The sequence below is a fragment of the Calliphora vicina genome, chromosome 5, assembly GCF_958450345.1.
Source record: "Calliphora vicina chromosome 5, idCalVici1.1, whole genome shotgun sequence".
Lineage (NCBI taxonomy): Eukaryota > Metazoa > Arthropoda > Insecta > Diptera > Calliphoridae > Calliphora > Calliphora vicina.
This window is the reverse complement of record NC_088784.1, coordinates 110,505,935-110,519,768: the sequence shown is the minus strand read 5'-3', so window position 1 is coordinate 110,519,768 and position 13,834 is coordinate 110,505,935. Positions and strand designations below refer to the sequence as shown.

General features: G+C 28.5%; 1 protein-coding gene across 9 annotated transcripts; it reads right to left on the bottom strand.

Moving 5' to 3' along the window:
* Window positions 1–2,177: 2,177 nt before the first annotated feature.
* On the bottom strand, window positions 2,178–13,418 carry egr (eiger). Of its 9 annotated transcripts, none has more exons than XM_065512460.1 (8): window positions 13,267–13,418; window positions 11,733–12,167; window positions 6,877–7,008; window positions 3,418–3,680; window positions 3,265–3,354; window positions 3,087–3,202; window positions 2,721–2,975; window positions 2,178–2,643 (listed from the first exon to the last, which is right to left on the bottom strand). In XM_065512460.1, the coding sequence occupies exons 2-8, from the start codon at window positions 11,901–11,903 to the stop codon at window positions 2,273–2,275; spliced, it is 1,398 nt and encodes a 465-aa protein (XP_065368532.1). In that variant the 5' UTR covers window positions 11,904–12,167; window positions 13,267–13,418; the 3' UTR covers window positions 2,178–2,272. The 9 variants fall into 9 exon arrangements, with proteins under 9 accessions (XP_065368532.1, XP_065368539.1, XP_065368533.1 ...); XM_065512467.1 differs by having other exon boundaries at window positions 11,733–12,013; window positions 13,046–13,417; XM_065512461.1 differs by having other exon boundaries at window positions 11,733–12,055; window positions 12,685–13,416.
* Window positions 13,419–13,834: the final 416 nt, after the last annotated feature.

Genomic DNA, 13,834 nt, shown 5'->3' with positions numbered 1-13,834 from the left:
CAAAGAAGAAACATATGGCTTGAATTTATGTTTCCTTTTTACTGGAGAATGCTATTGAAATAAAGTGTAATATAAATGTATTTCAATTGCTTGACTATAATTCAAGGCTTGAATTTCAACTTGAATTCCAGTAAAAATGTTTATTGGGATAGATCAGAGGGTACAAGTAAAAACATTCATAATTCCAGACAAGGTATCTTATAATCAATTTACATGTTTATATATTTTTGTCAAAATTCGGGGTAAAAAACATTACTTAGGCCAATAAGCATTTATGCTGGAATTCAAGTGTAAAATAAGTTGAATTCCAGTCATACATTCAAACTTCAAGGGTTGAAATACAGTGGTTTTACACTTGATTTCAATAGCATTCTCCAGTGAAAAGGAAACTTGAGTTCAAGTCGAACATTACAGTTTTAATACAGCTTGAATTCAATAATAATTGAATTCAAGCTTTGAAATACAGTATAATTCAATATTTTAATTAATGTATAATTCAAGTCGAAAAAGTAATTGAATTCAGTTGTTGCAGTTGTTTTACACTTGATTTCAATAGCATTCTCCAGTAAAAAGGAAACTTGAATTCAAGTCGAACAAATTCAAGTAGGAATAATAATTGAATTCAAGCTTTGAAATACAGTTTAATTCAATCCTTTAATTAATTTATAATTTAAGTCGAAAAAGTAATTGAATTCAAGCTTTAATCTGTTATTATTTTGATTATTTTTATTTTTTAATATAAATTAAAAAGTTTTAAGTTATAACAAACAAGATAGATACATAAATTGAAAAACTCGGCATAATTTTAACTTCATAGATTCGTTCTGGAAAGCTTGTTTATTAATATTTATCCAGGGATCTTTCGACTATTTGTGAGCGCTAGATGAATATATTGCTTTGTTATTTTCATTTGATATTGCTATTACCATTTTACTCACTGTTTTATTTTAACGGAAGACTTGCTTATTTATTTTTTATTGTTTGTTCAGCTGTCCAGTTTTTTGAAGATTGAGTTTAATTACTTCATATTTTTATATCCTTCGCCATGAGTATATATGAGTTTGTCATTTTAAAAAAATTAAAAAAAAATTGGAAAAAATTTAAAATAAAATTAAAAAACAATTTCTAAAAGAAAAAGAAATAAAAAAAACTTTTTTATAAAAAAAATTAAATTTTGTTTACCAAAAATATTAAAAAAAATATATTTTTAAGTATAATTTGGTGAAGGGTATCTAAGATTCGGCAATGAGAGCCAAAAACCTAAGTCTGTTGTCAAAAACTTAATTCATGAGAATGTATTGCATGTATTTTGTTTTTGTATCACCCGTATGTGTGAAAAGAGAGTAATATTTTACTCTCTCCTTCCATTCTATGCGTTTATTCTATGGTTTCTGGTTCCATTGAAAACTTTTTTCAATTTATTTTTTTACGAAAAAATGGAGTTACCCAGTTTTTTCAAAAAATATTTTCTTATATACATATCAAACATAAGCCAAGTTTTTTTCTTTTATAGGTTAAAAATTTGGACCCAAAGAGCTTGTGACCGAATTTGTTCTATTTCGCTCTTTCTCTCATAGTTTTTGAAAAAACGTCGTTTTAAACTTCTAATTTTTCTGATTCTGAAACTATGGATTTATCTGGTTGTTCAAAAAATTAATGGAGTTACATGAAAATAACTTTTAAATGAGAAACTATATCAAAATGTCGATCTGACCGAGTGATAGTAAATGAAACGTACTTTATATTTTTGCTGTTATCTCATTTTTTGCAAAAAGTGGAGTTACCTAGATTTTCCATACGACCAATTACAAACGGAATGACAAACTTATATGAACCCTTGCCTATCATGGTGAGGGGTATACAAAATTTCCAGGAATGAACAGATTTTTTAAATAAAAATGCAGTATTTTTCAAATATTTAGCTATTATTTAGAAACATTTGTACAATATAAATCTATTCAAAGTATTGGCCATTGTTAGTTATGATCTTTTCCCATATTTCTGGCAAACAGCTAAAAATAACTGGTCATCTCTGAGATAGAGCTTTCTGCATCGATCGAAACAAATAGTAGTTGGATGCGGCAACGTCTATACTATAAGGCGGGTGAGGCAAAACTTCCCAACCACTTCCTTCTAAATAGTTTTTAATAGGTATTGCAACATCAAAGGAAAATCAGTTTTTTTATAATTTATCATATACATACATTTTTTTATTGACTATAAATACAAAATTCTTACAACTTTTTGTTTAATTACACTTATTTATAATTGATTAGATTTTAATTAAACCAAAATAACTTCGATCACTTTTTTCACTTAAATATGTCGAGCGATCTGAATGAAAGTCTCGAATATGAAGCCGTTCATTTTGCCGCAGAAGAATAAGGCCACTTGTGTGACAGGTATTGATGAGCGTAGCAATGCTGGGTGGGGAACTTTGCAAACATTGCAGGAACCCTTTGTTGCCATGGAAAATGGCGAAACCATTTTTTGGATGATCATTATTATAGCAAATTTGAGCATAAACATAATAAAGCCCAGGTTCTCGTACTGTTATTACACCTTTTTCAACATCGAAATAGTTCTCAACATAATCCTCGTTGGTCGCACTAGGTTTTCCAATATAAACATCGCCTTTGTGGTCTAAACATTACAAAGAAAAAGACAAAGATTCAAAGATTAAGATCAACCAAATATGATAATTATAAAAATACTCTTACTATTTATTTGCACTCCATGCTCGTCGTAGGGTACTCTGTGAGTAATATGAAAATGTGCTGCCGGTCTAACTTCCTTTTCTGTCGGTTTAACCTCAATTGGTTTAACATCAATTGGTCTAACAATTGGTTTAACATCAATTGGTATAACATCAATTGGTTTAACATCCATTGGTTTAGTTTCCATTGGATTATTTGTTGTTGTTGTCGTTGAAGTTGATGTTGTACTTGTTTTTTTAACTGAAATTAGAGAATCACCTGGAAATTTAGTAAGTATTCAAAAGGATTATTGGATTGTAAGGAAATTCAAGGATGAAGGAGGTAACGTCTAGGATATGGTGTATTTAATATGACGTTTCAAATACCCACCATGTTTAACTATAGGAAATTTGCGTCTGCGAGAGTTTAAAACTCTTAGAGGAGAGCGGCGTCTTTCGAAATGTTCATTAGCAACTATAGATTTAGGATAGCTATCTTTAAATAACCTGAGGCAACAAAGAAAATTCTGTTAACAACTGTTCACTTATATTTATAAAAAAAAGAATACCTTGAAATTATTTGTCGTTCGTGGTGAGTTTTCTCCCCAAATTTTTCATTATCATCATTAAAGGCAGCAACCGATCTCGCTTTTCTTTCACTGTAAATTAAAATGGTTTAATTAATGCTTTCGTTTTAAAGTAATTAACTACGATTTGCATACCCTTGATGTTTCTTTTTGGAATCATTGAATTTTTCAAAATCATCATATAAATTATCTTCTCCCATGGAATCCACCCTGTCAGTTTCATCTTCATCATCGTCAGTTTCTTGATAGTGTCGGAATTTATTCATTAGCTCTTGATAATCTTCCTCATCATCTTCGTCTTCATCGTCATCATCATCTCCACTCATATTTTCAATGTCATTATCATCGTCGTCGAAATCTTCATCGGGAAGTACATCATCAATTAGAGCATTGTTATTCTATTGAGGAAAATAAATAAAACCAAATATAAATAGAAAAACAAAACAAAACAGACAACATTTTTAGATCAATTAAGATTTATACACACATGGATCATATCACATTCATATCATTTATTTTATAAAATGTATTAAAAATATAAATGGTTTATAAGTATTATTATCGTACATTCGAATACGAGTAAAGAAGAATTTTTCAAACCATTTAGAATTGATTTTTATCGCTTTTCAAAATATGTATGTAGTTTAAACGATAAAATGCGCATTTATGTATGTGCCCTTCGTTAAATTTGCTTTATGTATAGATTTATTACTTCGTTCGGAACATCGAAGCAAACAAGTTGTAAAAAAGTTGTTTACTGAATTTCGTAGTGACTGATGATGCCAAACGTTCTGGACGTCCAGTTGAGATCTCTACACCCGAGACAAATGAAAATATGGTGTTGGCAGATCCGAGATTGAAAGTGTGACAGATTGTGGAAGCCATAATCATCTCACATGGCTCAGTGGTTTCAATTTTAAATGATCACTTGGGTATGAGAAAGCTTTCCGCAAGATGATTTTTCTCGCAATCGTGTGCACAAAACGGAACTCAATCAAATAAAGGCGAAGTTTTATAAATACTATGGGAACTCTGCACCTTAAATTTTAATAATAAAAAAGTGGATTACTGAATTTCGATTCGCACGGAAGATTCCGAACATTCTGGACTCCCAGTTGAGGTCTCTACACCCGAATCAATTGAAAAAATCACGATATCGTGTAGGCAAATCATCCTGAAAAAATTTTAGGTAAATCGTTTGGGGTTAAAAATGCATTTTTTTAGTTTTAGTAAAAATTTTGCCATTAAAAAATTACTTTTCCAATTTAATTTAAAAGAATAGAAATGTGTACGCAATTGTCGTTCTAATGAGACATAAAAAAAACAGAAATTGGTCAAAAATTTTAAAGTTATTAAAAATTCTTAATAAATCCCAATGAGAAAATTTTTAAAAATTTTAAAATGTAGTTTTGAAACTGCCGTTAAAAAATGTTTATTTTTTTGTTCATACCTAAGAATAGGTTAACGGTATCCTACGAAGACAAAAACTCATACACAATTAAATATGGACATATTTTAAGTAAAAATTAGCTTTTATTTTAATATTTATTTTAATATTTTAATATTTAATATTTTATTTTAATATTTATCAAAATATGTTAATTTTGTCCCTACCTTTCTTGTTCTAGTTGACTGAGACACGTTAAAATTTTTTGACAAATTTCTGTTTTTTATGTCTCATTAGAACGACAATTACGTACTCATTTCGATTCTTTTAAATTAAATTAAATTACCAAAGTCATTTTTTAATGGCAAAATTTTTACAAAAACTGAAAAAAATGCATTTTTTCCCCTTGTAAATGCATCTCAAAACTTCAGAGGGCTTGCGGCACGTTTTATCCCCAACCGATTTACCTGAAATTTTTTCAGGATGATTTTTTTACTAATGTTCACCAAACAGGAGGGTGAGAATGGCCAAAATCCAAATTTCGTTTATTGAGGGTCACCCTAGGGTACATATCTGAAATTTATTCTCACTTGGATATTTAACCAAAGCTAATTCTCTGTATTTGGTGGGAGCAAATGGTCCAATTATGAGCTGCTGAAGTCTGACCAGATCATCACAGGGAACCTGTACCGAACGCAATTGATTCGTTTGTAGCGAGCATTGGCCGAAAATATGCGGCCAGACATTAAACCGTAATATTCAATCATAACAACGCTCGGCCACATGTTGCAATAGTTGTTAAAAAGTATTTATAATGAAGTGATTGGGAATTTTTGCTTTATAGTCCAGACCGTGACCAGTCCGACTACTATTTCTTTCGATCGATATAGAATGCACTCTCTGGGATACAGAGTATCCGATATTGGCTTGATTCGTTCTTAGCCTCAAAAGATGATTAGTTTCTTTGGCTTGGAATCGATATGTTGCCAGAAAGATGGGAAAAGGTTATAGTTAACAATGGCCAATACTTTGAATAAATTTATATTGTACAAATGTTTCAGAATAAAATCTAAAAATTTAAAAAAAATAATCTTTTTAAAATGCAAAAAATTACAAAAGTTGGAATATTTTTAAATTTTAATTAAAATTTTAGAAATGACATTAAAAGGGCATTTAGTAATTTAATACAAAATTTTAAATATTTGTTTAACAAACACAATATAAAAAGCTTGTCTCCAGAAACATCGTAATCGGAGTTGACAACTGCAACTATTGAATCCGTTTGACATGGATTCTCCCAATTGCCTTGTACAATTTTTACCATCTTAAAAACATTGTTTAAAATTATCATTACGGAATTACATGCGTAAACAATGCTGCGGGTAGTCCCCATATAAATCATTTTGATTTAATAAAATTATTGTTGTTGGTCTTAATAATTGTAAGAAAAATAGCCACCCCAATGATATTATTAATTACAGCACGTGAACATTTTTATAAGGGTCCGTTTTGACTGACAAAAATCTAACAAATAGCTGTATTAATCTTTTTCAATAAACATGGACATATTTCAGCATCTCAAAAACCAAAAAAAAATACATAAATTATTTTAATAATCACAACAATAGTACATTGTACATTTAATTAAAACAAACAATTTTATTTAATTGAGTGAATTGGAATTTATACGAGTGCTGTTTTCTTCTCTATGGCAAACATATGCAAACTTTGACAACAAGTGAATGAGGAAAGAAAAAGTATTTATGAAATGAAAAGAAAAAAAAAATGGTTTGTGGATTATTTTCTTAAAGCTCACAGTGGCGCCAATGCCAATTTTAAGCTAATTAAATGACCATACCAAATGGCACTCACTACAATTCAAATTGTATTTAAAAAGTATTCTAGAATCTAGATGGTCATGTCTGGTCTTGCTCGTAGTTGTTGTATTGCCATACAATTGCCATTTCTTATGATTTCATTTTTAAAAATATATACCATCATTTTGAAAATATTTCTCTAGTTTTATTTTATTAATTTCTTTTTTTTTCATTTGATCTTTGGTGTTTTTTTGATATAATTTTTATTCGTTTTGAATTGTATTAAACACATTATTGTACTTTGTACAATAATTAAAGAAGCAAATTGTTTTCTTAAGTGTGAAATATGTATTAATTATGATTATGGCATCGGTTATTTGACATGCTTACCTCCTCCTCTTTTTCGAAATCACTTAAATAGTCCAAATATGTAAGACCCAAACGCTTGTGCAAGCTGTCGATAACTCTATTTAAACTTTGAACTTCTGTTTGCAAATTTGAAATGCGCGTCGTATTCCATATCTACATAAAGATGAGAGAAAATAATTTATTAATTAATTGACTTAAAAATATATAATAAAAAACAGCAACAGCAAATGAGTGGTTTTTAAGATTAACAATACTTTTGAAAACAAATAAGTTCAAAACGGCACATGTAGAATTCTTAATAGAATATCAACATTTCTGAATTCTTATCGATAATTAAGCATGAAATCAATTTTTTAATGAAATCTAGAGTTCATAAAAAAGTAACACATACAAGGCAGAATCGAACACAGCTATCGATCAGAGATATACAAAATTAATACGAGTAAACCCAAATGAATTATGATTAAAGCGGGAATTTGTTGATGAAAGTGCATAAGTAACGGAAAATGTTCTGATCATACTTTCTGTATGTGCATACTTTCTTCGACTTCCTTTCTTAAATTATAAACACTTAACTAAAATTTCAATAATTTTAGAAGAGTTTCCAAGCTGGAATGGACCCAGAATATAATGAAAACTTAACACCTCTATATGTTTTCATTATATTCTTTAAGAATTAGTTCTAATTTGTCATTATTTTCTAAATTACTTATTAAATCATGGGATACTATTTAGGTTGTTTTTAATCCGCTAAATTTACTCCTAAACATATTGGGTTGGAATGCAGGTAATTCGTGGTACTTTGCAATGAACTGGTAAAGTTGTAGTGATGAACAAACGTCTCTATACGTCGCTGATGCCGTCTCGGATTGCTTAGCGAAATGTTATTACTAGTAGAAGGAAGTTAACTTTTAAGCAGGTCAATCCAAGCTGTACGATCGTGTGGGTAATAAGGTATACCACAATAGGGATATAACTATTGACATTTTTTGCAAATATGCAAATTGGCATAGTCGAATAGAGCATTAAAAATATGAAAATCCACGGTATTATTTTTTCGCGGTTGTTAAAAAAGTTCACGCACCAAACGCAATAAAGTTTTGCATTAAATATTATCAATTATTTTGAAATACAACATATTTTATTCTAATAATAACTGCGGACATACTTCAAAAGATAATTTTTAAATAAGGGAAGTATCCCACACACTTTCAAAAAAAAAATATGAAATTATTTATATAATTTTTCAGAGAAAAAAAAATTTTGCTTTATTTTAGAAATCGGTGTTGGTGCGCGATGTTTAGGATTACAAATGACATAAAAAAATGATTTTCATTACTTATACAATATTGCCCATTACTTGGTGGTATGCCAAAAAATAATTTTCTAAAATCTTGCACCCTAACTATGAAAGAAATTTTAAAGTTAATTTTTGTTAAATTCGACTTTATTTTAAAATATAACTTTTGTTTTTATTTGGAAAAAGCTTCAAAATTTTTTCCAACATATACATACATACATACATTCAAATAATTGAAAATATTTTTCAATGAATGTTATTAAAAATAGGAAATTTCAAAGAATTTAAAAAACAAAAAAAGTCGTTTCGATGAAAACGGCTTTGAATGTTTTATGATATTTTACTATTTCTTAAATAAATTTTCAACAAATCATGCGATTTCTGAAATAAAACCTGATTTAAATAGTAGATGTTAATATCTTCTAATCTGTATTTATATTAACCCAAATTTTTACTTGTCAAATATACGAGGAAACATGAATTTTAATTTTGACGTTTACAACGAAAAAACAATCTCGTACAAAAAATAATTGACTTTTTTAAAACTGATAACACTATATGAAAGACCAAAGAACGGCGCATATTTTGTATTACTCAATTCAAAACACCAGGATTTTGAGTTATGACGTTGTTGCAACAAATGAGCGATATATAAAAGTTCATAACCATGATGTAATAAGGAAGGTGAGAGCGTTTCGACAACAAACACAATATTTCTTGCTGACAAGAGCATAGGTTTTGTCAAAATTGAATTTGTCAAATAAAAAATAAACAAATTTTATTTTTGCATATTAACTAAAAAACGGCCGTTAAATTTAAATTATTTTTGAAAAAGAACAACGGTTTAATAGTGCTTTATACAAATTTCATTATATGAAATCTTTTTATTCACATTTTCATTCATGTTTTTTGATTTAAAATTTTTTTCTTTGAAAATAATTTTTTTTATTTTTTCCAAATAAATTCAGTTTGACAAAACACAAGCATTTTCAAAATAGATAAATAAAAATCAGCTGTGTTGTTGATTTCACCTTACTTAGTGCATCCATGTTCAAAACAAAATGCTTTTTTTTAAATAATAAAACAACATTTTAAATTATATTTGAAATTTGTTTTATGGTACGAAATTTAAAATAATAGTCAATTTTATGGACTTAAAATCGACTTTAAGGCTTTTGTAGTTAGGCTGTTGATTTTCAATTGCTTGTAGGGAAGACCTTTTTCAAAATTTGTTTTCTAATTTTTTCCTTATACAGCACATCTACATATACATATTAGGGTGGGTCGATTTAGCAAATGAATTTGGGCCATTGAAATTTTTTTTCGTCATGCCAAAAGCTATCGAAATATCGATGGCACAATATCAAAAAATTTGGCCTTACAAATCGATCCACGCCAATACATATAGTTTTAGTAGCATTCCTACAACAGATGCCGCCAAAAACCCTTTATTGACAACAATGGTTGTAAAAAAATGTTTCTCTTTATAAAAACTTTCCCAATCTTCAGCCCGTTACGCCCGTCTGTCTGTTGAATACACGAAATTTCAGATATTTCAAAAAATATTTTTTTTTTGTCCTACTGTTATAAAAATTATGAATATATCGCACTTAATCAACAAGAATGTATTAACTCAAAATTTTAAAATTTTCAGTAAAGGTGAAAAACTGTTTGTAGTTACATTTTAAGAGAATTTAAATATTCGAATACATTATGGAAAGAAAATTCCATTTGAAAATATATTTATTATGTTTTTCTTTTAAATTTTTGCAATTACATATTACCATTTTTCTGAAAATTCTCGAATTTTTTTTTATTATTTTATCAACAAAACAGTATAACTCAAAATACAAACAAATTTAAATAAAACAATTTCATTATTTTTAACATAAGTAAAGGTTCAAATCAAAGTAACACCTTTTTTTCTATTTCAACTTTTGTATTAACTAAAAATAATACCTTTTTGTTGATACATTATCACGAAAATTTTCTCAAATGTAGTTTTCGAGATGAAAGAATAATCGGAATACTTTGAAATTTACAGTAGATAGATACTGATGTTATTAGTTGAATTCTTGCAAAAAGTTACATTTTAAAATTTTTGAGTTAATACCCTCTTATTGATCAAGTACTATATGTAATTAATAAAATTAATAATATTTATTCGAAGTTAATGAAATTATGATAATAAAGAGACCTAAATGTTTAAAATATTAAAAATCGGAAACATTACAAACATTTTCAGTGAGAAATGTTTTCTAACTGTGGACTACTACTACTCTATAACTTTTTTAATTTTTCGAAACGGAAGTGTCGATTTAATTTAAAGATGTGTGTAAATTAAGCGTTGAGACAAACACATACATACTAGTATATAGATGCTAAAATACTCTGGAATAATTTAAAGATGTGTGTGTGTATTGAAATTAGGGTGGTCAATTATTCGAATTTTATTTAAAGTTCATTTTTTATTATTCGAATGATCGATAAATTTTGAAAATTTCCTAGAATATTCTAATCAATAACGAGTAAAAAATATTATTCGAATAATTTAATAAAATATATATTAAAACCCAGACAGTAATACTGACAGTTCTCATACAAAATTTATATTAATTGAAAGTATATCGTTACGAAAAACGATAACAGATATTTAGAAAATGGGGCTAAGTGTCGTTAAATATCTTATGACATTATTGTTGATTGAAAGACTTTAGATTCCAAAGTATGCGTTCAGCCTTCTGTAACTTTTTAATGCGTTTGACTATAATATATCATTTTAAATCTATTGCAGATACTTCCCAGGTCTTTGGGCACAAGGTTTTTGTTTTTAACCCTTTGTCGACCGACGGTACTTATAAGTACCATAGCAATAATAAGCTTACAAAATGAAAACAAAACATATTTTGACCCTTTTTGCCCAAAAGTACTTTGAAGTACACTATCATCTTTGGAATAATATATATTTTTTGCTTATTGGCAGAATAGCGGTGAATTATATTTCATGTTCTCATTGTGGTGTTTATTTATGTTGTAATGACAAAAGACAAGACATTCGTAAAATACCATAAAATAGACTTGCAATAGAAAATTTTATAAAATTTACAAAAATGTCAATAAAAATCTATGATTTTTTTATCTTTTGGCTGGTACTGTTCCAATGGTAACAGGTCCCTTTCGGTACCTTGCAGGTCCTCCACAAAGTTAAAATTTTGTAAATAACTTCCTGAAGTCCTTATTTTCAATATTTAATAAAAAAATAAATAAAATTTTTTCAACGATTTAAAGCCTTGGTCCACAAGAGGTTAAGTTAGGTTTCATAATGCTTTGATATTGATGTATTAATCCAAATTCTTTTGGATAAATAATGTAGAACGTTGTATCTAATAATATGTTCAATGTAACCAACTTGGAAACAAAATTATTAACTATTAATCAGTCTTATTTCATTGAGATAGTTTTGTTCAAATTTGTATTTATTCTAAATTTAAAAAATGTTATTCATTTGAATAAAAAATATATTTTTTTTCGAATAATTGTTATTCGAATGATAACCGTAATGTAAATTTAGGCTTACCGTTATGCCCAGCAAGGCAGCTGTTAAAATAACTGCAATCACACTTGCGGTAATTGCAAGGAAGTAGCAACTACGACGATGACGTGATACTACTGCTGCACTTGAATCTGTTGTCACATAGTTTTCATCACTTGTGGGTGTTATGAATGGTTTAAGTGTCTCGGCCGTCATGTTCGTTGTCTTGATTAAGAATGTTTTGAAATCTTTTAGTTTTGTTTGTTTTTTTTTATTTATTTTTTTTTTAATTGAAGTCTATTTAACGGAATAAGTTGGATAAAATGCTGAGATATGATGTTTATTTGTATATATTTTTTTCTGTTATTCTTAAATTGTGAGTTATAAAATAATCTTTAGAATTATTCGCTTTTCTTTGGTTATTGCTCTTGTTGTTATTGCTGTTTCTGTTGTTGCTTATCAAGTTTTATTTAATGATCACTATTAAGAGAATATTTGTTTTTTATTTTTTAAATTTATTTCTCAAAAAAGGGACACATTGATGTGAATTTCAATTGTATTTGAAATCACAACAATGGACGTTGACAGGGTACACTAAACAAGGTAGAGTCAGTACAAAAACAAACCGGCATTTTTTTACTGCAAAATAGGCTGCTTCTGTCAAAGACTGCCTGTTGTTTTTATTATTGTTTGGGTTTGTTTTGTTTTTTTGCAATAACAATAACAAGCACACGTTAATTTGACAGTTTGGCCATCCACAAAACGATTTAAAACAAAATAATAAGCTGTTTAACTCCCACTACCTTATTCCATGTACCCAGGAGTATGAGATAAAAAAAATCCATCCATGCTTGAGCAAAGAGAACAGAAACAAAACAAATAATCCTTGTTGCTAAAACAAGTTCTTATTTTCAGCTTTTTGATTTTCTTATCACACTAATAACAACAACAGCGGAAAGGAAATAACTATATATGTATTTTTTCTTGGTTGATTTACTTTGCACTTCACATGCACATAAATAATTTATTATTTTTATTTAGAAAAAGACACTTAATAAGCAACTTGCAGGAACTTTTACTGCCCCGGCACACTAAACACTCTCACTAAACACTTGCTCTATGTGCAAAAAGAGATCTGAGAACCACAGAAAGAGATCACAGGAATTTATGTTTATCATATATAAATATTTTTATCACTACAAAATCTCTTCCTAATTTACTCTTATTGTTCTTATAATCCAAAAGTATAAAATGTATTTAACAACAATTAAAGATTCTTTAAAAATAAATCATTATTAAAGTTCGGATGTTGTATTCATTAATGATCGTTTATGTTTCACAATAATAAAAGCACGCACATGCTACAACAACTTATTTATGTATGATGATCTTGCTCTTCGTCGACATTGGCGATAATATGGTTAGTGTTGTGTGTTGGTGGAATCGTATCTATTGGTTTGATTTGTATAAGATTTATTAAGTATTTATGTAGATTTCATAGAATTATGATTAGATATATGTAGTTAGATAGATAGATTGATTCTCAATTTGTTAATTTTTCTTTTAAATATTGTTATACAATTTTCTTTTTCGTTTTTATTTTTATACAATAGAATGATTAGTGTAGTAGTTTATGTGATGATGTCCGTTCATTCTTATGGCTCGCACGCGACTGAAGTGAATTTCCTTTTGCTGTCATTATATTGTTGCTCATTGAGACGACAACTGTTTCCATTGTTGTCGTTGTCGTTGTTGTCGTTTCTTTATTATTTTCTCGTTTTAGCACAAATCAGAAACACTAGTGGTGGAAATATACACAAGTTCTCAATAGTATGTATGTACTAAGTACTAACTAACTAGCTACAAGAAAATATATTTTCTGAATGAGTTTTATTCGAAAGAATCTCGAAAATCTTATGATCATACAACTTACACAAACATACATACATATGCACTTGGTATACCCTACAGCCACAAGAACAACAAGATAAACCTATAGCTGTGTGTATAAATATAGAGGCTGACTATACCCAGCTGTTCTAGGAGACAGTACTGAACTAGTGATTTTACCCATAATTTAGCGTGGGAGCTAGTTACTTCAATAGCCACGTGACTAGTCATTTTAACACGGTCATGTCATAAACAGG

What these genes read in the sequence shown, in the direction of transcription:
- egr (XM_065512460.1), bottom strand. Translation starts at nt 11,903, where the DNA reads ATGACGGCCGAGACACTTAAACCATTCATAACACCCACAAGTGATGAA. An exon ending in GAACGACAAATAATTTCAAG is followed by an intron (nt 3,203 to 3,264) that starts GTATTCTTTTTT and finishes TTGTTGCCTCAG; the next exon opens with GTTATTTAAAGATAGCTATC. An exon ending in GCATGGAGTGCAAATAAATA is followed by an intron (nt 2,644 to 2,720) that starts GTAAGAGTATTT and finishes TGTAATGTTTAG; the next exon opens with ACCACAAAGGCGATGTTTAT.